Source organism: Lemur catta, chromosome 8 (genome assembly GCF_020740605.2).
Source record: "Lemur catta isolate mLemCat1 chromosome 8, mLemCat1.pri, whole genome shotgun sequence".
NCBI classification, from domain to species: Eukaryota; Metazoa; Chordata; class Mammalia; order Primates; family Lemuridae; genus Lemur; species Lemur catta.
Genome location: NC_059135.1, coordinates 76,800,489 through 76,827,007, shown reverse-complemented (window position 1 = coordinate 76,827,007; position 26,519 = coordinate 76,800,489). Strand labels below are relative to the sequence as shown.

Below are 26,519 nucleotides of genomic sequence, written 5' to 3'. Positions count from 1 at the left end.
CTGGAGAGGAAAAGGACAAAGAATTCCCTTTCACACAGAAGAAAATGCACCTTAAAAGCCTTGGAAGAATGCAGATGACAAAAACTGTTGTGAGGAAAAGAATCTCCCACATCTTAGAATAAACGCGGCACTGCTAGAGAGCTAGCAAAGCCCGCCTTTCCTACCTTCAGGGTAGACACACATTTTTCCCAGGAAATATTCTTAATATTGCATTAGGGTCTTTAATAACCTCCTGGAATTCTTTACTTTAAGCACATTAAGAAAGAAAGAAGGAAGCATCTGAAACCTATGACATAGCAGTTTAGCAGGGGACTTTAATCTTGGTTTTATCCATATCAGAAAACAAATGTTTAAAGACCTGAATTAATTTTTATTTGGCAACAGATAAACAATGTGAAGTTTAAAATCCTCAGCCCACCCTTACCCCTGGTGGACCATGATGCTATGGACGCCACCAGGCTACTGGCTGCGCTATGAAGAAAAGCATGTTTTTACCCCAATTGACTTAGTTTTTCCAAACTGAAATAAAACAAATAGATCAGTCTAGATACATAGCTCCCAGCCTTGTGTGTGTGCAGCTTTACAAAACTTGCAGAAGATCTCCACTGAGAGAAAAGGATGGAGATGGATATCTTTGGAGCACCCTCAGGACTGGTACCTGCCACACAAGCTGCCTGAGTGCTTTGAGAGTCAGCAAAATAGGTTCCCTATAAGCCCATCAACTTTATGAAGAAAGCTACTTGCCAAAGATTTCCAACCCTGCAAAGATAACCAAGTCTGAACTGACGACTGTAATCGGAAGGAAACTTCCCTGCCTCAATGCATATTGAAGGGCTCTGACTCTCGGTTGCCCCATCCCAACTTCACCTCTTAGGGAGCAGAGATAGAAGTCATCTCCTGAAGAAGGAGTTGATTGCATATCCTTTCCTTTTCATTTAAGCATCACTGTCGGGAGCAAATTCTCCGACCCTCATAGCCTCTGAGCACCACTATCAGCACCTCCACTCCCTTTAAGGAAGTGGTAAGGAGGAGTGACGACTTATTTTAAACAGGGGCGATCATTTCTGCTCATCTGATTGTTTCTACTCTCGGATCCAAAGCCCTGAGAACATTCAACTTGATCCCTTTTCTTTTCCACTGAAAACCAGAGACCAGAGGCATTTGTAGAAAGCTCCCCCACTCCCTGACACAGTCCCCAACCCTTTAGCGGAAACTTTGCAGAAAAATGAAATTTAACTGTTCTTTCCTTCTTCCATTTCCTTCCCCCCACTCCTCCTAATTCAGTTTTCCTTTGAAAGACAACTTCATTCCCTTCTCTGAAACAAGCAGTTTCCGGATTTGATTTTTGTGACAACGTGCATGTGCCTGTGCGGTTGTTCGGAGGCCGATGCTGGGAGGCGGCGGGCTGGGGAGGCAGGCCCCTCTCCTCGGCTCCGTGGGAGGCAGCAGGGAGGCAGGAGCATCCCGGGAACTGCTGCCCGAATCAGGGGCAAAAGCAACAAACTTTGCAAGTTACAAACGGGCCGTGCCGGTGGCAGGCAGCAGCAGGGCATCTCGCGCTCCGAGTGCTAATTTCTGACTCCAAGGCTGTGTAGAGATAGTGGGGTATAATCAGGGGAATGAAACAGGGGGGCTGGGTTTTCCCCCTCCTCTCCAGCTTCAGTGAAAGTGTTACAAAGTGAGTCAGGCGACTGAGGATCATCTGACTGAACTTTCTTGAAACCGACACACATTCTTGTCTGCGGGCAACTCAACTCGCTTTTTGCCTCCTTCCCCCTCACCCCACTACCCCTTTCCTCCTGCATATCTTATTTTCTGGGAAGAGATTTCATCCCTTCCATGTGGGGGAAAGGAGACTGCCTGCCTGCTATGGGTTAATCTGGCCCTGGCACTGCCTTTGCCAGGCATCTTGCTAGCCTGAGAATCTGGAAGGTTAGATTTGAGACTCTTGTTTCTCTCTTTGTACATTTATTTTCCTCGAACTGCCTCCTTCTTCTTTGCTTTTTAATAATTGTATACAGCATTGTCTTCTAAGCCACATTCTTGACCAGCCTTTCAAACACACACACTGCTTTATACGTTTTATCTCCTTGTCGCCTTAGTCTATATATACACTGTTGACTTCATTAAAATTATATAAAGTGCCATTCTAGGTTCCTGGATGACCATCTCTTTTTTTTTCCCCTTGCAGCTTCTACTTCTATGGTTATTATTGCCATTATTCCTTTCCAGCAATTTCTATATGATTTTGATAAGCATCATCATATTTAGTGTTATCAGCAAAGACACAAGCTCAAAAGTGACATCTTTTCCATGAATCCAGGAAAGAAGAAAAATCCACTCAGTTCAGATAAATCCTAGCAATTCCCAAAGGGAAAGGCATTGGATATGTGTTTGATGAGAAAGAAAATGGAAGAGGGGGTGGGCTCTTCTACCTGCTTCTCAAAATCAGGACATTGCTCAGTCTGATTAAACCCAATGAAAAACACTGACAAGTAACCAATATACAGCATGTTTTCTCACAGATTATTTGGAAAAAGAGACAGGCAATAGTCAAAGTTAGAGAAGCTGTAAGCAATAGACAGGCTTGATGTTAAGTGTGCAGGGTTTGGGCTAAACGCTTTAAAATGTGCAATTCAACTTTCCACTTCGGAGTGTGGAGGCTTCTCCCAAGTTAGTGGCTGGGTGGAGGGGAGACGGTTGCAGTGTCCATGACTGCTGGCACTCCACTCCAGCTGCGAAGCCCCTCAGGGGCCTCCCTCTCTGCCAGCCCCCCTCTAGGGGTTCCCAGGAAGCTGGGATCCCTCTATTTCCCTAGACCTGGGCTCTGGCCTGACCTCACTGCTGGGGCCAGGCTGGTCATTGGTGGCAAAATCCCGAAGAGGGTGGAAGGAGGAAGGAAGGCAAGAAGAAACAAACACTCTAAATAGTCTTCCCTGCAAAAGAACACTTCTGGGAGCCTTGTTATAAATCTCATTCTTTTTTCTCTCAAAAAATGACTGTTTAACATAAGAAAAAAAAAAAACCCTCCTTGACACAAAGCTTTTGTTATCCAGTTGATCAGCAATGTGCTTTAGATACTTGTAAGTGGGGGAAAAAAGCCCCACAACAGACATTGATTTTAGAAAATCAATAACCAACATTTAATAAAAGGAACAGAGGAAACACAGGATAGGAGAGAGGGACATTAGGTGTAATTTTAGTGACTACTAAATTACCCAGAGATGGGGAAGGGGAGGTCTCCTGTGTAAGGACCACCTTAAATAATGCCAGACACCAGAGTGAAAAAAAATTAAATTAAGAAGGAGGGAGAGTATGTGGGGGGGAAGGGAGAAAAGAGAAGGGGCAGAGAGAGAGAGGGAGAGAGACTTAAAAAGAGGCAGCCTGAACTGAATCTTGGGGAAGCAGCTCGGAATATATTATTGTACTTGTTTTTCTGTAATACTAAGCCAAGCAAATAGATCAAAGACAGCACAAAGGGGAAAGGCAGGATAACGTAAGGAACAGTTTCTGACTAAAATTTCTCTATCACTCCCCCATATGGCTCGACACCTCCACCACAACAAGCAAAAGACACACACACACACACACACACACACACACACACACACACACACGAGAGAGAGAGAGAGAGAGAGAGAGAGAGAGAGAGAGAGAGATGCATCATTCGTCTCTAATCAAAATTCTCTCGTCTTTGTGTTTTTCGCCTTCCAGCACCCCACACTGCGCCCCCAGCCGCCCCCTCCCCGCGCTGCGCAGCTCTGGTGCAGGCCGGGGGCGCGCACAATTGTCTTCTCTAGAGGAAAGTTGCTCCAAGTGGGCCCGGCGGTCCCAGCGAGGCGCGGGCTGGGCTTGCGGGAGGCCGGGAGGCCGGGCCGGCGCTGCGTCTCCGCGCCTGGCTCGGGAGCGTCTACGCGGCCCCGCGCCGGGCGATCGGGCTGAGAGCGAGGGGAGCGAGAAGTTTCCTTTCCGAGTCTGAGCCGGAGCTTGTTCGCTTGTTTGTTTTGGGGGGTTGGATTTTTTCTTTTTAAACTCAGTTATCCTCCGTCAGCTCCCCCCGGCACCCTCGCTCGTCCCCAGCCCTCTCCCCTCCCCCAGGCGCCTTCCGCGCTCTTGCCAATCACTTTTCTCTTTTATTCCCACGATTTTGTTTGGGGTAATACCTAGGGGGTCTCTCTGTCGCTGTCTTCCTCTCTGTTTCTCACTCCCTTTCCCCTCGTCGCTTCTCTGCCTCTCTCCAAGATGGACCTACTAAACTGTCACCCTCCCCTGTAATCTTCCACCTCTGGTCTGTGTGTCCCCCTCGCACCCCCATCTCCTTCCTCCTTCCTGACTCAGCCTGGATAACGGGCTCGGGCTGCTCCTGACCACATAGAAACTGCCCGGAAAAGTCTCGCTGCGCCCTGCGACTCCTCCAGTCCCCAGCGTGGGGGCCAGAGCCTGCTGGAGAGGAGTCGTTCGTCCCCGCGCCCGCACCGACCCCGCCGGACCCCGCGCGGGGCCGGCCGAGTCCCTCCCACCTCCGGGGCCGGGAGCGCTGGGCCGGGCCCCGCTGCCCGCGGACCGTTACTTGGCGCACGGAGAGGCGGCCGGGAGACTCCGGCAAGAAACTTTACGCCTTGCTGAGCCACAGCCCCGGGTCCCCTCTCCCGCCCTCGCAGTCCCTCTGCCACCCCCGCCCCCGCCCCGGGATCCTGCAGGACCTGGCGCCCGGGCCCCCGCCCTGCCCTCGCCGGGCGCTCCCGAAGCCCGGCCGGAGACCCGGCGGGCCGGGCGCGAGCGGAGCGGGAGGCGGAGGGAGGGAGGGCGGAGGTGGGGGCGCGAGGCGGCGGCGGGGCCGGGGGCGCGGGGCCCCCGCCGGACCCCCGCGCCCGGAGCCCCCGGGCGCCCGACGCTCACTTTGCCCGGCACTTCCCCAACTCCCCCCGGTCCGGCCGCCGCGCGCGCCGGGCTCAGGCGCCGGCCGCGGAGGGAGGCTCGCCCGCGAGCCCCGGCGCCGCCGCCGCCGCCGCCGCCTCGGTTCCTTTTCCCTTTCCCCTCGTTCTCCCCGGGTCTCGAGCCGCGGAGTGGCCCGGAAAAGTTTGGTTCGGGCCGCTTCTTACCGTTTTTCCTCCTGGGATTGGCTTGTTTGCGCCTCTTGCACCGGGGGCCATCCGCCATGATCGGCTGCTTCATTGATAAGAGCGGATCAGATGGCAGTTCGCATGGACTCGGCGCCCTGCTTCGGCAGCACGCAGGCTCGATCTAGCAACCAAACACAGCGACAATGTGGGCATCGCCCGCGCCCATTGAAACGCGCGCGGGCCGCCCAAGGGAGCCGGGCCAGGGCCCCGGCGAGCACCCATCCGCGCCCCCCAACGCCAAAGCGAAACTTCGGCGGCCCCCTCCCCGCCCCCCCACCCCAGCCTTGGCCCCGAGGCGCTTTGTGTTTGTTACTGTTTGGTGTGTTGCACCCGCGAGGGGATCAGAGACAAGAATTACATCTTCAAATGAGTCATAACTCCTGACCGTATGAGGGAATGCACACGGCGGTACAGTAAGACTGCTTGACTCAGGGCTAGGCGGACCCTTTCCTCCGAAAAGTCCTCAGCCCGGCTCGGGAACTTGGGGTGAGACGAGGCTTTCTTTCGCTCTCATCTTTTCTCACACCCCCCCCCATTTCCCAGAGGAAACAAACAAACAAACAACGCGAAACAGCCCCTGGATGAAGCACACTCGGGCAAATTGATAATAGTAATTATAGGAAGCCCACTCGCCCGTGCCCCCTCCCCTCCCCTTTTGGAGTTTATCGAGGCACTGTCTCTTCCTCCCCCCACCCCCCGCCCCCAAATTAAGATTTCCCGTTTTACGCCGCAATAAGAAATATAATTATAAGCCTCTTTGGACACTGTCCCTTCCCCCCCACCCCCCACCACTTTGACAATATTTACTTAAGTATTTCCCCCCACCTCACTGACACACATGCTCCCCCACACTGGTTCCCTTAAATAGTTCCAGTAGAAAATTTTTTTTTCTTTTTTTTTCCCCCCTCAAGAAAGGAAAGAGAAAGTCTAACCACTACGGCAATACTTTTAAGCTCTACTAAATGATCCTATCCTTTCTGGCTTCGAAACTTTTGTACCTAAAAATCGAGAGAGGCGCTGCATTTTTTCAGCTGAAACTGTCAAAACTTGGAGTAGGGGAACCTCGGAGGCAGGCAGGAGAGGAGGAGAATCCCGAAACTCGGTGGAGGTTGGGAAGATGCTGTGCCTCGAGGATTAGTTTAAACAGGGGGCTATAAAAGATGTAACAGATGCAAACTGTAACACAAGGGCCATTAACCCTTTCTCTGCCAAGCACACTCAGTCCCCACGCCCCGCACCTATTGTCTCCTGTGCTAGAAGCTTTGCAGAAAACCTGGAAAGTGAGTATCAGTTTCCACACATTTGCTCAGAGGGGTGAAGTGGGGGTGGGGGGAGAGAAGGGGAAGTGGATGTTTTAGAAAGCACCTTAAATTTACCTAGGCATACATAGTAGGAGACTTTTAATTTGTTTGACACATTTTATCATTTCTTGCCTGTCCTATTGATCTGAAATTGTTGGGGAAAATCCTGAAATAAATAAATGGTCACACAAATGTCTGGGATGAAACAGCTGGCCTGTCTGTATTCATGCTGAGACTTACACACGATTGCATATAAATACATGTTTAATAAAGTAAGTTGCTAGTTTTATGAGCATGTGTGTGTGAGGGAGAGACAGGGCATTTGTGCTGTAAACTTTATCTTCGCCTGTTATTCCTAACTCTGGAGTTAGTAATCTTGCCCTCATCATTACAGGGTGAGCATGTAAAATATATAAGTAGGTGGGAGATAAACACATTCATGTTAGCCGGGCTCATCACTGTTCCTGGGAACTCCTGATATCTCTCTCTCTCTCTCTACTTTTCAGTGCCAAAGTATGGAATGGGATATGTGTGTGTATGTGTCTCCTATTAAGTCCATGTCTATATTACTCAGCCATTTAAAATACAATTTCAAAAGTTTTCCTAATTTAAAACCCTGATATCCTGACAGCAGTTTTCCTCCCAGCTGTAGTGAACCCCCCCCTCCACTTGGTAAACGACTCAAGTTCCATGAGGACTTTCACTTCTTTATTTATAATCACAGAAGTGAGGTGTTACTTCACACACATACACACACAAAGAATGAAATAAAGAAATGAAACTCGCTAAGCAGACAAAAACAAGCAACTTTCTGCTTAGAAAACAGCCTTCTCCGGTGGGAGAGGATGGACTGCCATGTCTAGGAGAAAGACTTGCCCCCGAATTTGGTAGTTCTATATTCACTAAGTTTTGTAATTATTAACAGGTATTTGCCAAGTTCTAATTGTTGAATATAATGAATAGAAAGTAGATGCGAAAATAGAGCAGTAGCTCTCCCCTTGATGAGTTTTTATTCCAGCTATATAGTTCTCAATAAAACTTTTCCTAGGCTGGGTAGCAAGAGGCACCTTTGGTTACCTGAATGGACAGGTACCGTGCAAATTATTTGGAGGAGAAAAAAAGGAGAGAAAAGGAAGGAGATAGAGCGAGACTGCGAGAGAAAGCGAAGAAGCTACTCTTGGGAAAAGCTTGCCATAAAGGAGCTAAACCCACCTGAAATTCCTGCCCACGGACACCCCTTCTCACTTCAGACTCACATCCCCACTCAAAATGAGAAAATTAGAAAAAGAGGATGGGGGACGAGCACACCAAAAAGGGATAAAAAGAGAGAAAAGGGAAGAAAAAAACCTACCTGCGAAGTCTTGTTTGTAGTTTTGGCCAGAAATGGTGAGAAGAAAAAGCATGAAGAAGCCGCGAAGTGTGGGGGAGAAAAAGGTGGAAGCGAAGAAACAGCTCCCGGAGCAAACTGTACAAAAACCTCGCCAAGAGTGTCGGGAGGCAGGACCGTTATTCCTGCGGAGCAGGTTAGAACTGATCTCTTTCGGCCACTCCAGGAAACACAAACCTGGGGACGGACTGACGTGTTACGCCTCTTCTAATGACATTTTTTTCTTTTTCTTTTCTGTAGGAGAGAGAGGAGAGACCCTGAAACACGCGCCACCTATCTTTGTGGGGAGGGATAATTGAAGCGCCCTGAGCGTGAGCATCATGTGAAAACGTGATCGCCAAGTTTCTCTCTGGGAAAGGATCTGGGATAGATTATACCTTGAAGTCTCCGCAAACGCTTTAGTGGAAGAAATGAAATTCCACCTCCCTCCCTTCCTCTCTCTCCCTCCCTTTCGGCGGCTCCCTCCCTCCCTCCTTTCTCCACGCCCAACCCCCCCTCCCCCCCCCCCCCGTCAAGCCTTTGGCATCATTATCCTCATCACTAAATCCTACAGAGTACAGGGCGGAAAACGGTGCACACCATTCACAGAACTGGAGAACTCCAAGGGGCGAAAGTTAAAGGGAAAGATCCTAGGTCCTCCATCCAGATCGTCTCTTCTTATACAGATATCTCTAATGACCAGATCTGAGATGCACATCAAGTTGTGTGGATGTCTCAGCACGGCTTCTGGAACTAAATTCTTTGCCCTTTCTCTTAATTTTTTTTTTTTCCTTTTTAGATGCCAGAGCCAGAAGAAAAAAAAATGCTGCTGCATGTGAGCTGCATCTTAGGGCATGTGTGTTAGGGTGTGTGTGTGATGAATTTCTGGATTGAATCCCAATATTAAAAAGTAGTTTGGCATTTTAATAAAGGGTCTCTAAGTAAATTAACATAGAACGCTCGCTTGACCGATCTCTGAATCTCTCTACATCTAAGAAAGACCTCACTACAAAGTGAGGGAGTGTGTATAGGGAGGCAGGAAGAAAAAGGAGAAAGGCCATAGAGAAACTTAGCAGGGAAGGAAGAGCATGATATTAAACGGCATGGGGTCTAAGTTTTGGAGTATATATTTTTTGATATTGCAATTAAAGTAAAATTAAAAAGAAAAGACTCCACCTTTGCTCTGAAGGGATTGGTTATGCAAATATGGAAGGGATTTCCTGGAGAATACAGCTTTCTACTGTATGGTTAATTAAATAATCACTCAAAAGCTTCCAACGTGACGCTTCTGTCGTAATCCAATCAGGTTACATAGGTCCTAAACAAGAAAGATATTTTCCACATCTGGAAGTCAGCAATTTAGCAAGTACTGCACATTATTAACCAATTCAGAGCCCACTTCCCAGGGGAATTTTTTTGAAGTTTAAGTGTTCTTAACCAATGCTCTGCTGTTTTGTTAATCAAAAAGCTGGTTTACACTGCACATAATTGGAACTAATATAGAAGTAAATAAAGACAGCCAAATTTGAGGATGCTGAGCACAGGCATTTATCGGAAAAGGAAGAAATCTCTTAGCCTCAGATGGTTCCAGGCTCAATTTCTTAAAGAACTGTGAGGCTTTTTTTTTTCTTTTTCTTTTTTTGAGTGAAAGTGCTTGAGAACCTCAGAGCACAAATAAACTTCCAGTCCCACAGCCTTTGGGCTTCCTTGGAAAGGTAAAGGTGGAGGTGTGAAGAAGACCAAAGAGCTGCCTCACACCAATTTTTCTCCTTTAATATTGTTAGATACGTTACAACCGCCTGTTTCCAGTCTGATGAAATCTGAAACAAATAATACCCTGATCCAACACTAGACTTTTACTTATATTAAGATAAACTGCTTTGAACTGTGCTTTTGAATGTGTGCCTAAAGCAAGACTTTGAATGCAAGACTCACTGGCATATGCACTCAAAGGAGGGAAAAGCCACCACATGGGTTGCCACATCTACACTCCCAGAGGTACATGTCTTTGTATTTAGTATGTTTATTTTTTTGGGGGGGGGGTTAATAGCCACCCAGCATGACCATAGCTAGATCTTGTTCTGGGATGCAAGAAAGTAGATTTTCACAGTTGGTTACAGACTCATCTCTTTCCTAATTTAAGTATTTATTACAATGAAAATAGCTGGATAAATTAATCTCTCCCTCTCATTCCCATCATAAAGTAGCTATAGAAGAGGAGCATTCAGGATCTTCAGTCTAACACTTATTGATAAAGAAAATCAAAGATTTCCAATATGGCTTAGACACATTCTTGATTTTATATTTCTTTCACTATTATATATCTATTCTAAATATATGTATGACTTATCAAGTTCTTCCTCTGAGATTTAGCACCACTGTTCATGTCCTTTTTTTGTCTTCCTCCTTCCTCTTTTTTCTTTTTTTTAAATTTAAAAATTTGAGTCCAGCGTTCTCTAGAAGTTTGCTTTTCAGCCGTCCTACTCCCGTTCCCAAGGAAGAAGAAGCCCAAGGCATGGAGTGATTCCAGGCAAGACCCCTCTCCAGGACACCAGGTAGCCATTGGAGGCTTGCAGCCCAGACACACACTCACAGGCACAACCTCAGGTCAAAGGATCCAATCCAATAGCTAACAAAACACTTGTCTTTATTATGTATATTGAATGTCAGGTTACTTAGGATCTGACTTAAAAAAAAAAAGACTCAAGTATTTCCATTAAAAACACCTAATCATCTGATTACCCTGGGCTCAGTAATCGTTCAAGTGGCAGGAGGCAGTCCCCAACATTTAGCACTGGGAGTTCCGACCTGCAAGTATTTGATTTGGGGTAAAAAAAGCTATCTTCAAGGTTCGGTCAAGGTGGACGTTTGTACGGTAGTGTAGGGTCTCCGCGAGGGTTGAGCGCGCGGCTAGTTGTCCCCCGCCCCTGCCTGGCACGCCCCTCCCCAGGCATTCGGCCGAGAGAGTTCCCACCACCGCAGAAGCGGTGGAATCGAAGGAAGCCGGAATATAAATCTGTTCGGAACACTCCCTCAATGTGAGGGCCAGGTCGGGGACAATGGGGACCGTGGGATCCGCGGGATGCAGGAACGCAGGACGCAAGGAAAAGTGGAGAGAGGACTGGGGGCTGCTGGCTTTCGGCTCCTCGTACAGCAAAATAAGTCCTGCAAATGAATCGCTCCTTCCCTGTCTGTCTTCCCCATTAATAATCCACTTCGAGATTAGCAGAGACGAAGGGGATTAAAACAACAGATACACGCAAATGTGAAATAATATTGCAGTCGACATCGAAGGGGCAAAAATAATTCTTTAGAGTTTCCTTGGGTAAAACAAACCGCCTCCCTCAGGATTCCCTCCACCCAGGCAGGGTGAGAAGGATGCACTTTTGTTTTCCAATTCCCTGCAGCCAGGTTCTGGTGCCTGTCCCCCCATTCACCTCTCAGTCTGTCAATTTCCTAAACTTTCACAGCCGCTCCCCCCTCCCCCACCCCCAGCTCCGCTCGCCGGCCCAGATGCCCTAAGAGATACAATGTTTCTGCCCTTGAACACACAGGCTGTAGAAGGAATTCGAATTTGGCCACAGCTAATGATTTTTTTTTTTAGTAAATTGTTTATTTTGTACCATGTGGAGAAAATAAAAAAAGGAACCTATTCTCGTTTTGCAATGGAATTGATCTTTCATCTAGAGGAATTATTTCGACCCTGTGTCGTTACGCAGGAGGTAGGCAACTTCTTTTAGAGTTGCAAGCAAAGGGTGATACAGGGGACCCCTGGATTGGGTGTGTGTGGAGGGGGTGGGGGGCGGCAGGGGTCTAAGCCAAGCCAAACGGTTTTCTCACGTGCAAACTCGCAATCCAATCCTTTCGGAGTTGAGCCTAGGATAGGAGGGGAAAGTCTATTAAAAAAAAAAAAAAAATCAGGAGCATCTCTCTGAGAAGCCCTTTCAAACAAAACCAAAACAGGACCGGAGAACCTCAGCCCGTCCCTAACATCCCTGCTGCGAGGCCCGCAGGCTGTGGAATCTCGCACGTCACCTGGCCCCCGCAGGGCGGCCAGCTGAGGGGTTTATTTTATTTTATTTTATTTTTTTGAAGTAAAGGCTGAATCTCGGCTGCAGGGCTTTTGCCAACGTCTCTACTGACAGGAACCAGCAAACTTCAGGACCCAAATGAGCATCTTAATTTATTGATGCAAAACAGGTCTGCTCGTTGTCCCCAATATTCCGCGCGCTCGGTCCCCCCCACCCCGCTTCGGTCCCTCCGTTTGATCTCAAGCGGAGGCCCCGCCGCACAGGCGGAGGAGCACGTGGGAGGGGGCGTCGCCACCCCCCCCGCCGCTCGCCCTCCCCCAGACCTGTCCCCGCCCGGGAACCCCGCGACCCCCGCCCCGCCGCCGGGTCAGCTGACCCCGCCCGCCCGCTCCCCGCCCGCCGCCCCGTTTCCGGTCCCGGGTCCGCGAGCCGCGCTCCGAGCGCAGCGGCCGCGGCCGGGAGTTGGTGTTGGGGGCTGATTACCATGAGAAAGGCTGTGCTGGAAAAGCCTCCTCCACGCGACTGTCAATCTCACTAAGGGGGGGACGGAAAGGGGCCCTGTAGGAGTCACCAGAAAACTTGGAGTAAGTTGGATGCGACGCAGGCCCGAGGAGGTGGCTCTCGCCCCAACTTGGAAGGCTGGGCGTTCGGGGCGCGGACGCCAGCAGCCTCGCCAGGGAACTGAAAACCAAAATTCTCCCTCCTTCTTCCCCCTTCCTCCCTCTCGCCCTCCTCTCAGCCCTCCCTGCCCTTTATCCTTATTTTCTTGAAATTCCTTCCCAGTTGCATTTCCTACATTCTCCTTTTTTCTATTTGATGGCTCCCTTTTGCAATTTCTTGTTTTCTTTCTTAACATCTCCTCTTCTCCCTCGCTGTGATTCTTTTTGTGCCTCCTTTATGTGTCCAGATTTATCATTTCGTTTTGAAAACACGATGTTTAATATGTAATTAATCTACCAGCAGGAGGGCAGGGACACCCTGACTAAAATAACTCTCCGGATCTCAGAGACTGCAAGTTCACCAGGTGTCAGTGAAAAGTAACATAATAATAATAAAATAAATCAATAGTTCGGTGATCATAATGGTTTGTCCTTCTGTATTATCACATCAGCTCAGACTGATAATTTTTTTTTTAAAAGATATGATCTTCCTGGAAAAAATGAATAATACTTGGCATAGGGAAATTCTTTAGAATTAAGGTAATGTGAAAAATTTTATTTATACTGATATTTTAGTAGTGGTTAACAGACTTTAGAAATTACAATAGGTAATTTTAAGAAACTTAAACTGTGCTTTTTCTTTTAATGACTGTTTGGAAAGTGTAAAAAATTTTTCAAAGCACTCCCCCTGATTTCCAACAAAGATTGACCAATTCAGAGAGAAACATCATGTCATGTATTTTGTACATTGCTAAGCAAATTCACAACTTGAGTAGTTGGTTTGTTTTCTTGGCTAGGTTGCTGTCCTTTACCTAGCAGGTGAGTGAGCATGAGCCTACATATATCACGAATGTGGCTGTTTTTATTTTCCTTATTATTATTATTTTACTCTTTCCCTCACTTTGGGCATATTTGTTGTTCTCATTAAAATGCAGAGTTTGCACTTGTTTACAGTTTGTTTGTTGAATTTTTAAAACTTGTTAGAAGTCAATTGAACATGTATATTAAGCCCTTTTTAGGCCAAGAAAAATAAAGATGCATTAGAAAGATGCTTTTTCTGCTTCATAATTATTAATTGACATTTTATGATGAATAATTAATCATTTGAATAATTTTGGTATCTCTGATCTGAACACATATTTGCATATCTAATACTTGATTTTAAATGTGTTTTTTTAAAAAAATCATTCTGTCAGGAAGAAACAAAGTAACAGTTTAATGTAAAATTTCTCTTCTATACTTGTAAAAGTTTATTTATTGAGCTGTAATAGTCTTTGTAGATATCCATAAAACTTCTTAATTTGTAAAGCATTTATGTTACAATCACATACAAACGTGTAGCAGAACTGCGGTTAATTAGGAAAAACAATACCCTATGTAAAATTAAGTCACTCTCCTCCCCAAATCCAGAGATGTGCATTAATTATGCACTATATTTTTTTACTGGAATTTGGTCATTGAAATTTTTAGTTGTAACCATTTATACAAGTCTAAAAGAGGAAAATTGAGGCAATTGACAATTCAGGCCTGGTATTTAAGATCATTTTTTATCTTTTACTTAATGTGTGGGCTGATTTAAATTATTTAAAAATGATTAAGCAAGTATATTCCTGATATTTTATACTCCTGTGCCAGTTGAGGTTCAAAGTATCTATTTTGAATACTAGCCCTGCAGACTACTACCTGTGTGATTACAGGCAATCTACTCTAAGTTTATTTCCTTATCTACAATGTGGGTACATGAATAATGCCTATTCCTTAGGATTTTATTGAGAATTAAATGAAGTAATATATGAGACTTCACTATATTGTAGCTTTATTATAATGAAAGGTTGAACAAATAACATGGAGCATACAGATCAACTAAAGACAGTATAAATTAATTTTGATTATTAAAAACAGCTATTTACCTTTTAGGATCATTCATTTTTTAAATTGAAAAATGAGTGCTATGTCATTAAGTGAAGAAAGAAAATGGAAAGCATCATAGGATTTATGGGTGGTTTATGATTCCTTAGAACTATTCAAAGGATGCGTAGCCACAGAAGTGAAAATAAATACAGTATTTCCTTTCTGTTAGTCCAGCAGTTAATTTATTGAATTTAATATGCTCATAATTTGGTTATAAATATTAGACTTCTTTTGAAAAGGAATTTAGTCCGAATGTATGAACTTGAAGTTTCCTGTGTTCTTTAGTAACTTATTGTCTGTGAGTCTAAGGGTTAAATTTGCAAAAGCTCAGAAGCGGTCTTGAGTAAGACTTGTGGAAAAAAGGGCAAACTTACAAATTTGAAGACCAGGAATTTGGCTGTCAGAGCACTATTTGCTTTAAGACCATTCATAATGAACTGAGCATTCCCTTTTGGAATTGTAGCTATCCTGGGGTTTGCACTAATTTCAAGTACCTATAGTAGGGGAGAAAATCAGTTTATTAAGTGGAAAATGAAATTCCCTAGTGTCTTAAGCATCCACAAGGCCAGATTTTCTCTTTGATGTAAAACTAAAAAATCAATGCAAAAGCTAGGGGGAAAAACTGTTGTGATATCTAATCCTAACACTGATGGCTTTTTTGTTGTTCCTGTTTTCAAGACTTCTCAAAACACTTGTATTTGTAGTTTTTAAAGCATCCCTTAATTTATTCCTTTTCTCAAATGGTCCATTCCATGATCCTTGAAGGTCGGAACTATCCAAAGGGTCATTTGGACATCAGCATAGGGGATCAGGAGTGGCCTGTACCTTTTTTCCTCCTGGGAATGGGACCAGAAATGGTTTGCACCTACCAATTGTCTAGTGACCTGGAAATCACTTTGTGCTTGCTTTGAGGTCTTCTTTAATACTTATTCTGTTAAAAGGTCAAAACTATAAACTTCAAACTGTACTCAGTTCTAATTTTGCACCATTCTAGGGGTGATTTTTTTTCTTGTAGAGTTCTTTCAGGTACTTAAATATAAAACCCTTACTCTCAAAAATTATCATCATCTCCATGGCAATCACAACTATAAAGTAATAATAGCTAAGGGAAAAAAGCTGCTTCCCTGGGCTTGGCACAACACTAAATTTCTTTACATATCATTTAATTTCGATAGCAGATTTGAAGGGGTTACAACTGGTTCCATTTTATTAGATGAGAAAATTGTGGCCTGGGGAGAGTCAATGACTTTCCCCAGAATTCCAGTGTCTGATTCTTTGTGGGCCTTTGAGTCTGCCAGCTCCATCCCCACAGCCAACACCATGTTCATGTGACATCCAGCATCTTTCCCCCTTCCACAGACGTCCTTCAGAACTGCTTGTGCCCACCCACTCTGCACACTGCTTTGTGACCCACTTCCAGTCCTCCTGGATGCCGTGGTTGGTCCTTGTTTTTCTACGTATGGCTTATTTTGCCTTTTGGACCTAACACTTAGGCTCATTTTTCCAGTTACGATACTGGCTTAAGTCCTTGAGCCAAAGTTTCTCTGGCTTTGGTGCCTCTGGTTTCCCAGATAAAGTGTGTTTCCTGGTCCAGTCTCTTCTCCAAGACCCCCCACTCAGGAAAAGCTTCCATGGAAGGTTCTTGCTACACCCCAGCCCCAGTGTCCCAGCGTTGGGCCCAAGCACAGGACAAGCTAATGATGAAGGAAATTTCATGATCCAGGCATATCATGGAGCAGTTTTTGTTCATATTTCTTATACAACTTGTTTTAGCACTTGTTGTCTGGAAATTGGACATCAGTGTATATATGACACTAGATTCTTCATATTTTCCTCGGAGATAGCATAATATATAGGCTTTGGAATTAGAGGAACTGGATTTGACTTTCTGCTTTCTGAATACTAATTGTGTATGGAGAACAAGTTATTTAACCTCCATGAACCTCATTTTAAAAATGAGCAAAAGAGTACTTAGATTCAAGCTGGTTGCAGTGAAAAAAATGTGACTATATATGTGAAATGTCTGGCACAGGGTAGGTGTATCAATAAATAGTAATTCCTACTCATGAATTGCCCAAAAAATATATGAAGTTTAATTATGAAAAACCAAAGTGGATGTAACATGTCTTTTAGGTGGTGTTTATTTTATCTTATTATTTTTAATAATTTTATTATTTATTTAATTGCTTTAATAATTTTGTGATTTTTATTAGGAATTATTTACCTGGGTTCTGCATCATACAGAAGTTACTTTTACTGATAACAAAGTTGGAAAAGTAATAAGCTCCTAGAATTTCTTAATTTGTAGTAGAAAAAGTGGGGTGGTCATGATTATAAGCATCACTGTATAAACAGCTGAGATGAATAAATGTGTGTACTTTCAAATTTGATGATATATTTCACACTTCCATTTGCAATTGTAAGGAAAAATTTTTTTCTAACAAGTACCCTCTATACGACCTGTTATAAGAGAAAGCACTCCTGCAGCCACCTTAGTGTGGTCAAGAAGTGTCAAAGATCCTATTTATCCAAGGTAAAAAGAAGGGGGTCTTAATACCATTCCAAGCTCTTTCCCTACTTTTGCCAAAACTTCAGAGGCTTAAAGGAGTTGGGAAGGAGTAGAAGGGATGGAATAGCACTGAGAAAATTTGCCTGCATTATCTTTTTTCCACTCCCCACCCTGAGTTGAGTGCTGAAGTATCTGCTTTAAAAAAGTAAGACTATGTATATAGTACAGACATTGCCTCACTCTCCTGCCTGCAAATTTGGGAGTAGGGTTGTGTCAGCAGGCCCTGGCATGATCTACTGTGTATGTGACTTTTCTACCCTATGCCCTAGAAAGGAGGGTGTCAGGGGAGGACTGGGCTATGGACACAGGGAGCATATTGTTCCAGTGGTTCTGCTACAGTGCAAACCAGGCTTCTTTCTCTCTCTCTCTGGAACTAACTTTGCTACACATGCAGAAAAATCTGTTCCTATTAGGTTTTTCCCTGGCCATTGTGGAACCATAAGTATGGCTCCTGTGGCAAAGGCGTAATTTTTCTGGGTTGAGGGAAGCTGGTTTACCTGTTGTTCTTGGCACTCAGCTAACACCCTTCTAGACAAAAGGGACAGAACAAAGCTGAAAGTTCACAGAAAATATTTGGTCTTTTAAAACAAGAAGGAAAACTTAAAGCCGCATTCTTTTAAAGCCTGATTTATCTATCTGCTAAGTATTTGGAATTTCAGTTTAGAGAAATCAGCATAGTCCTGAGCTATATTAGTACCTACAATCATTTAGCATTTATATGGGATACTGAAAGATTATTCATAATAGTTTTTTCATAGCCATTCTGTAAAGATGATCTATGTTGAAGTTTTGCTTCTCCTAAAGAGGATTCTTGTGTAGTTGAGGGAACTGTTCAGGGTTAGGTGAAATATGCTTGCAAATGTCATTTGAAAAATCACATTGGACTTTGAATTTGAGGCAAAGTAATGCTTTTATGATATTGAGGCAGAGCACCATCACATGGAAATTTTTTAAACTATTGCTTCATTTAGGATCTCCAAATAGTGATTTATTTGACAAAAGAAGGTGATCTATCACTGATGCATCTTTCACAACCCCCTGGAACGGTGCCTAATACACAGTAATATTTATTGTTTGTGGAATCTGTCATTTATTAAGAAGCTTTAGAGGGATATAAACTCTAAATATGATCTCCTACTTTAAGCTTATATACCTTTTTACCAAGTTATATACCTGATTACGTTATTTTATTCCCCTTTTTCTGTGTCACTTTTACACATTGCCTAAAAATAATTTAAATGGGCAAATGCAGAATTGCATCTATATATTTGTCTTACTCTTTAAATGACTCTGTGAGCCCTTTTAAAGTTTGTTTTTAAGTAAATATATTAAAGTATAATAAGGAAAGAAATCATAAGGAGAGAATGAAGCAAACTAGTAAAGGTATGGTTTGATTTTGAAGGCAAGTGTGAAGTAGTGTAATCATTTAGGATAAATGATCCTTCCCCTCTCCAACCCAACACAATAGCTAAAGAAGGAAAACAGAGAAGATGGGGGGTTTTGTTATGGTTTTCCTTCTTTAAGTAAATGAATAGGCTCCATCAGCTAACTGGCCGGATGATTTTGCTGCTAGCAGCTTCATTTTCATGTAGAACAGCAACTGGTAGCCCAAAGGTGTTAAGAGAAGTTTGACTCCTGATTGTGAGGCTTTCTCCAATACCCTTCCTCTCTCTTCTTGCTTCCCTGTGTTTCAGGCCCCGTTTCTTGGGGCCCTCACCTCTTCTTACTTTCTTTTAATGCTCTCTATTCAGAGGGAATACTAGCTTCTGATGCTAGGCTTGTCTGTGGCATTCAGTAGACTTAGCTTTCAAATAGTAAGATAGGACCCTAGGATTTGAAATTTTCACTGTGCTACAGAAAATTGCCTAGAGAAAACAGAATGTTTAGCTGAAATATGTCATGATGAAGGACAGTTTGATACTATTGCTGTATGCCTGGTGCCTAGCAAAGTGCTTGGTGCATGAGAGAGGCTGAATACATTTCTGATAAATGAATGAATGTATGTATGTATAAATGCCATATAAAAAAGCCAGACTTAAGATAACAGATACTGTTTGTACTACGTGGCACATAAAAATTAAAAGGCATTAGTGTAGGTACAAAAATCACCTGTGGGCACAAATAGAATTCTGATATTACTTTTGATTTGGGGGGTATATTTTATTTCCAAAATGAAATACCTAAATCATTTAAAAAGTAATAGAGATATAACAGTCCCTCATTCGCTCACTTGCAAAGGAAATTTTCAATACAAATAAAGTCATACATATTTATACTAGGGTAATTCAAAATAACTTCCTCACATAAGCACTCTACGTTCAAATAAAATCTTGCCAACACTTCTGAGTACATTGCTTTAAGAAAAAACATACTCCCCGTAGCGTCCGAACTATTTAAAAATCTTGCAGGCTTCTTCAACATACATCAGTTATCTCTCTTGAAATCACTGACAAGAATTTAAAAACTGCTTCATCAGAACAAATGCTACCCTTTCTCCTACTCTAGTTAGAACCTGATCTAAAAAGGACCATATTTACAGCTTCTTTTGAAACCATTTGGCTGATATGTTTTTGCTACATTTTTTCCCCCTGATTTAATTACTGGGGACATTTGCATGAAAACAGGAGAATAGGAACATAAGATTTTTGTCTTGCGAGTTCATCTGGTTCTGATGCTTATTCCCCACCTGAGATCAGTAACTGTTTTATTACAATGGGGAGACCAGGAAACCAGGGTTGGAATTGATAAAAAAAAAATTGTTGAAGGTGAAATAAAGTTCAAAAATAGAGACTCAGGAGGCTATGGGATTGATAGGTGATGTGATAATGAATTCTTCTAGGTTACTTATTTACGAGCAGTCCATATTGTCAGTGACACATGGTGTTGCTATTAAAAAGGTTAGAAAACCAGGAAACAATATAGAACTAGTGGGTCAATGCTTCTTTAAGAAAGCCACACCCATGCAGTTACTGCTCTGTCCTAGGTGTGGACAGACAGAAGACAAAACAATGAAGGAGCTGAGTCTGGGTCAGGTAGGAACTCTAGAGATGGCCACTGAAGTTGGAAGGAAATAAAGCAAAATGCCTCTCTAATTCTGACCATTTTATAAGCACGTGAGATTTTTTGCAAGGACAATCAGAGAAGACTATCAGGATGAATTCGGAGCCTCTTCACCTGGCTTTCCACAGCATGTAGAAATTCACATGTTCAAAGCTGAATCTTCTACATTTTCTCTCTTTCCCATATACTCCAACTTGTTCCATGGCAGCACTGTCCATCTAGTCTTCCAAGCCCGAACCCAGGGCTTACATGTGACACCTGTTTTTCCTTAACCTCCATGTTCAAGCACTCCACACCTCTAATGATCTTACCTCTGCCTATTCCTCAAAGCATTGCAGTCCTCCACACTTACATGCCTAGCCTCTTTCAGCTACTCATCCTCTCTTTCTTAGAAGACTGTGCCCACCTCCTGACTGGCCTTCCTGCTTGCAGTCTTTCTTCCCTCACAGCATCACCAGAGTGAGTGAGTGAGTGATCTAAGACATGTATCTGATGCTGTCACTCTTGAACATAAAACCAGTGGTTCCCCATTACATGCCTGCTGTGCTTTTCAAACTCTACCATCGAGGCAACCCCAAGGATAGGTATTTTATTATTTACAAACACTGTTTTGAATTAATAGTACTTCAATTTTGTTTCTCTCCCATACTGTCGGGTAAAATTGAGACCCCAAGAAGCTGGGCCATGTTAATCCTACCTGCCTCCAGGGTTTAAGTGCCCTTGTGTAAGAAGAATAGTGTCCACTTGACAAATCATAGGTTCTTTAGCAAAATCGCATAAGGCCTTATAGCTGGAATATTTTCATTTCTTCACCTCCTTTCCCACCACTCTTCAAATGGCACATACCACGTTTGTAATATTGTTTGTATTTTCCACCTAACAAAGCATGTTGTTTCCAATGTCAGGGCCTTTGCCTGTGCTATTTACTCTGTTTGGAATGCTCTTTCCTACTCCCTTCGTGTGGCTGACTTCTGTTGATTCCTTAACTCAGCTCACATTTCATCTCCTCCTGGAAGTCCAGGCTGGCTGTCTGAGTCCTCATAGCACTTAACACTTTGCACTGCAATCGTTCCTTTATGGGTCTTCTCTTAACTAGAATATGGCCTCTCTGAGGCTAAGAGTAGTCTCATTTTCATCTTTATACCCCCAGCTCCTAGCAAGTATCTGGGACATAGTGGAACACTTAAAAATACTTTGAACTGAGTATCAATGTCATGGTAGAAACTAATTTTCATCACTGAATAAGAACTCCATGTGCATGCATGTTCTACTGACAATGCATTTAGTCACAGGAAGGCTACAACTGCATTCATTCACTTAATTGTGATACGAGACCCAGAAGTTGGAAATGTCTTACGTTATTTTTGAATAACTTGCATTTAGTTTAGACAAACACTTGCAAAGATATTAAAATAAAAACACGGTTTACATGTAACACATTTTCAAATTTCAAAGTTTTTTCACATGCCTGATCTCACTGGATCCTTACGATAAACTTTCAAGGTTTAGATATTATTATGTCCAGTTCAGAAAAAGAGGTGATTAAGATTTTGATGGAGTAAGACAAAATAACTAAACCCATTTTGGAAGTCCCAAGTGTGCTTCAGATATGGAAGCATCTTTGTGTAACTGGTAAAGAGCAAATATTATTCTTATGTGACAGGTGAGGAAATAGGATGTTGAATGGACTGGTCACTCCGGGCCACTGTCTAAGTAAAAATTGAACTCAGAGCCCCGTGACTCAGTTTAGTCCTGATGCAGCTCCTTGTGTGGAGAAATCATATATGAATAGCTATTAGCAAGGAAGCCTTGGTTTCAGGAGGAAAACCTGAAGGAATTGTTTTTGATTTTCCTTTTCTTCTTCATAACTGGTGTGTTACTTTTCCTTGGTACACAGGGACACCAAATCATGAATAGAGTTGTTCAGAGACCAGTTTGGTAGTGAAATTGGAAAATAATTTGGGTTTATTTGGTATAAGAGAGTAGGGGTAGTAAGGATCCTATAGAGACTGAACATTTAAAAAATAATTTGTTCCTTTTGTGATAAATTCTTAAAATTCTTAGTTTTAAGTAAACATAACGAGACTATCTGAACATGTTACCTCTAATTTTCTAGAATTTTTTCTGATAAATGTGAGTCTCAAGAAAAGGTACTTTTTTTTGTAGTTCTGTTGTTGAATGAAATGCTGTATAATGCTTCCAGTAAAAGGCTAATTTTTACTTCTCTTTACTCAGAATTTTATAAAGCAAATTTAGCAATTACTATTTTGAAGGGAGAAAAATTTCACAGAGGTTAAAATGGTAGGTAAAAACATATTATTTAATATAATTGTGCTTTAACTCACTTTTGAGTGGCCAGAGATACAAAATAAATTCTGCATATACTTTAAAGCAATAAGCAAATGCAAAGATACTTATAATCTTCCTCTTTCCTAACCCCAGAACTTGGTTAAGCAGTTTTTTGAAATATGCTTCTATGCATAAATATGTTAAAGTTAATGTAAATATGCTGGTTAATGCATCAGTATTATCAGCCAATTAATAAATTCCAATATGTGATAGGGCACTTTATTTCCCAAGCTAATGGAATACTTGACAGTTACATGTGTCTCATATATTTATTCATTCAGCCAGTGCTTATTAATTCCCTACTATGTGCTGGGCTCCTTGCTGGAAATAAGGACAAAACAGTGATCAAGTCAGACTTGGTCCTTGCAGGCCAGCGGGGAAGACAGACTGTGTGTGATGGATGCTGCTGGGAGTATAGAAGGCAGGGCCATCTAGTCAAATGATAGCTGCAAAATAAAGTGAAGGCGAGAGTAGATCTTCCTAATGCACAGAAGGTCAGGTCCTTGAAATCCATCAACCACCATGGAAATTAGTTTAAATCACCTGTGACGTATTATAACCCTTCCAGGCTTGGGCTAAAGGCATGTTGGGACCTCGGAGTAGGCTGGAAGAGAGATGGGGGGGGTGTGATGAGAGGGAGGGGAGAGGCCAATGCTCCAATGAAAGCTAAAGGGCTTTGGTGAACAGGGCTCTCAAGAGGCCGACCTCAGTGCCCATGGGTTATTTTGGTGGGCGGAAGCCCCTCTGGCCAGTATGAGGCAGTGTCTCTTCCTTGCTTCAGGTTCTGCCTCAGTTGTAATAGGACCCCAGTCAGCTGCTGGGTCTCATGAATAGGCTGTAGTTCCTGATAGGAAATTGGCAAGGACTAGATAGATTATCAGGGAAACAACCTTAGACTAGGGTTCAGGCCAGGGCATTTGTTCCAAGAGAGAACCAGAGTGCACAATGGGCATCAGAGCAGACACAATGAGTATATCAGAAGGGATTGGGGGTTTGGAGGCTGCTCCTGAGCGGGGCTTTAGGGTGTTTGGGTCCTCCCTAGTGTCAGGCTTAGCGTGGTAGTCTCTCTTCCTCACTCCTAACCCCGCCCTTCCTGCCACCATTGCCCCTCTCTCTGTCATCTGTTTGTTTGTATCCCAGTAATATCGGCTATGCCCAAATATTGAATAAGGCTTCTGTTGGCAACAAGAGCTATTAATAGCTTTTGAATGTAGATTTGACTTTTGTTAGGAGAATGTTATTTTCAGTAATTGTCAGCTCATTGGAATATAGGTAAGGCTTGGGTTTTTGCTGCAGAGGTATGATGCCTGAAATTAAAATAAATATAAACAAATAACTTCAGCATTTTGATTTACTTATTGACTGATATTTGTACATTTTTTCTTAACCGAAATAAAAAAATGTGATAACAAAACTATAAAGGAGGCTTTAATTAGTGAATCTATTAATTTTTTCCCTAAAGCATCTTTATTTACTTGAAATAACTAAACGGCACACATGTGTATGTTGTTACCATGCTGTGGATTGGGGTCTTTAGAAATGGATCCAGTGGACATAAGCTCATTGTTTATGTTTTTGTTCAACTTTATTTTTAAAAATCACATTAAAAATGGAACTTTATTTTCTGTTTGAATGTAAAGTCACTTTTATACCTGTGTTTCCAGGTGTCTTTCATAAAAGAGGCTGAGCCGGGTAGCACAGGTTTTAACTTATCCCTTGGGCAAGTGATTTTGGCCAAGTCACTTAACTTCTCTGGGCCTCAGTTTCTATGAGTAAAATAAAGTGGGACCAACATAATGGGATGGTGATTTGGAGCAAACAAGACAGCAGAGATCTAAGTGCTTGTTAATTATAAAGTGCTAATGCAGGTGTTTGCTGTTTATATTCAGATGCAAGTTGTGCTCACATCATATAAACTAAAATGTGAAAGCGTCCGAAAGCTCAACCAGTTCCTGAGGCAAGAAATGTGAAATGGCGATGACTGAAAGGGTCAGTGAAACTTTTGGCTTCTAACCAATCGTCTTAAGAATCTTTCCTAATGGCATATTTTAAAAGATGAGAAAAGATAAAGGAATAAAGAGAACTGCCCTTTTTCTCTAACCCTTAAAACATTTTCTCTTCCAAAGAAACTCGGCTATGGAAACTTGAGGCCTGACTCCGTACTAAAGGTGGCTACTCAAAGGACTGTTTAGAATGTGGTATTTATGAAAGTGAGGTGCCATGAACATGTACTTGTATCAGTCCGAGGTGGACATGATCAGAACAAGCTTGTTCACAAAGCCCTTTCCTCATCCTTGGCCATGAGTCACAAAAATCTGACATCTGGACATGAAATGCTTCCCTGAACAAAAATGGAAACTGTGTGTGTGTGTGTGTTTAATATGTAAAGGAAGAATGAAATTGAGAAATTGAGACACGAGACTCTTTCGTTGACTCAAGTTTTGGGCCAACTTTTAATAATGCAGCTGTCCAGATGTGAGACACTAATGAGAACATAAGGAATTCCTGGATAGAAAAGGGATGGTTGGCCCAATGGCCTGTCTCCTTCAAGTTTATTGCAACACACCTCTTCGTGTTGTCAGCATATCTTCCAACCCCTTTTGCCTACATAAACATGTCCAGCTGTCTCTTAAACTCATTTTTATATTACTTTTCACTCAGTAGACTTGTTTGGTCATTTGCAGTCTTTTCCATATGCCTGTGGATCTTTGGATGAAGTAATCCTACGTTATCACTATTTCTTAATCATATAAAAATATTTCAATAATAAAATATTTGCAGCAGACATCATTGGAAATTTGAAAGAAATCAACTGAGAAAACAAATATACCTACAGTGAATTTAGAAAGAAACAACTGTTCATTTGCTAATCTATATTGTAATTTTTCTTCAAGATATGAAAAATTAAGTAGAGAGTGATTAAAGTGGGTAAATATAAAAACTTTCTTCCTTTTATCATATTAGTCTCATTAACAAATCTCTTAGCAAGAAGAAAATGTTAAGCTCAATTGATGTAATACAGAAGAGGATGTGATGTTTTATTTAAGTTGGGTTAAGGCTATAGTTCAGATAATATTATTATTTCCTTTATCTTACCAATATTCCAGCCTAAAGTAAATTTTACTTGAATTGCGCAAAAAAAAAAATGAATCAGTATTGAGATGATTTTACATTAAAAATATATTTTGTTTCCAAAATTTTCCAAATGACAGGATCAGTGGGCTTGGGATGAGTTCTTAGTTTGACCCTGGGACCTTCTGATTAGAAAATACACCTAATAACTTCCTTTAAGATTTGATTGAGTTAAGGAAGTGGAAATAACTAAAGGACGGTAGGGAGAATTAATGAATAATTAATGTATAATTTACATTATATATTACTTTGCATTTAAATTTTTTGAATGGTATTATTTTAAAATTAATTCAGTATATCTGCATTGATTTGATGTGTATTTCGAGATCACACATCTGTTTTCATTTTTTATTGAAGCACACATAGGGTGACCAACTTGGCCTCTGCTTGCCTTGGACTTTACTGGCTTTAGCCCTGGAAGTGCCATGTCCTGTGAAATCGCTCAGCTGCAGGCAGGCAGGTACTTTACAAACACATATTTAAAAATACAAATAATTTGCCTCTGAAATGTGCTTGACTTTTTGGTCTGCATATTCTTTAGACACTGAGGAACACAAACAGCCAAAGTGTTTCATCAGCATGAAGGATTTTGCTTTGATGCTGTTAACAGTCCGTGTTTGGGTGTCAGCACCTTAGTGACTGTGGTTAAAGATGACCCATGTATTTTTTTCTTTTAAATTGTTTCCAAGCTCAGATGCTTGATGGTTTATTTAAAGAATGAAAAAAAAAAAAAAGAAAGAAAAAAGAAAGAAAAGGAATGAAAAAGCTGAAAAATCATTGAAAATGAAACCTATTTTTGTCCAAACTTTTCTCTCCAGTCATTTGCTTTCCAGACATGCTTTAAGATACGTCCTGAATCTAGCACCTTGAATGGGCCCCCAAATCTCTGAAGCCTAAGCCTTATGTGTTGTCCAGATTATGGTAGAAAAAAGTGATCTGCATCTAGGTATTTTGATCTTGTGCATCCCTCAATTAGAAGAATTCTGTAGGTATTTTGCTAATTTTAAATTTGTGGACT

The 26,519-nt window shown here is 42.5% G+C and overlaps 2 protein-coding genes and 1 long non-coding RNA gene across 9 annotated transcripts in view; 2 read left to right on the top strand and 1 right to left on the bottom strand.

Moving 5' to 3' along the window:
• The window catches only part of ZEB2 (zinc finger E-box binding homeobox 2), a 132,277-nt gene extending 119,748 nt beyond the window's left edge, over positions 1-12,529 (bottom strand). Inside the window, exons 1-3 of one of the 4 annotated variants that reach the window (XM_045559426.1) lie at positions 8,189-8,277; positions 7,776-8,045; positions 5,103-5,244 (exon numbers count right to left, since the gene is read on the bottom strand). In XM_045559426.1, the coding sequence (XP_045415382.1) occupies positions 5,103-5,175 (73 nt within the window). In that variant the 5' untranslated portion in view covers positions 5,176-5,244; positions 7,776-8,045; positions 8,189-8,277. Of the gene's footprint in view, positions 1-5,102; positions 5,245-5,481; positions 5,542-7,775; positions 8,278-12,304 lie in introns of those variants that run through there. The other 3 variants (XM_045559424.1, XM_045559425.1, XM_045559427.1) reach the window with 3 other exon arrangements.
• On the top strand, positions 5,912-8,747 carry LOC123643736. Of its 3 annotated transcripts, none has more exons than XR_006736907.1 (4): positions 5,912-6,403; positions 7,796-7,947; positions 8,052-8,516; positions 8,590-8,747. XR_006736907.1 is itself a non-coding variant. In XM_045559430.1 (4 exons), the coding sequence occupies exons 1-3, from the start codon at positions 6,293-6,295 to the stop codon at positions 8,070-8,072; spliced, it is 405 nt and encodes a 134-aa protein (XP_045415386.1). In that variant the 5' UTR covers positions 5,912-6,292; the 3' UTR covers positions 8,073-8,122; positions 8,590-8,747. The 3 variants fall into 3 exon arrangements, 2 of the variants coding, with proteins under 2 accessions (XP_045415386.1, XP_045415384.1); XM_045559430.1 differs by having other exon boundaries at positions 7,675-7,947; positions 8,052-8,122; XM_045559428.1 differs by having other exon boundaries at positions 7,350-7,947; positions 8,052-8,747.
• LOC123643738 lies at positions 11,748-25,931 on the top strand. 2 transcript variants are annotated; one of them, XR_006736911.1, is made up of 3 exons: positions 11,748-11,990; positions 24,259-24,358; positions 25,859-25,931. It is a non-coding gene; the product is annotated as an uncharacterized LOC123643738 (long non-coding RNA). The 2 variants fall into 2 exon arrangements; XR_006736912.1 differs by lacking the exon at positions 11,748-11,990 and adding an exon at positions 12,270-12,405.
• Positions 25,932-26,519: the final 588 nt, after the last annotated feature.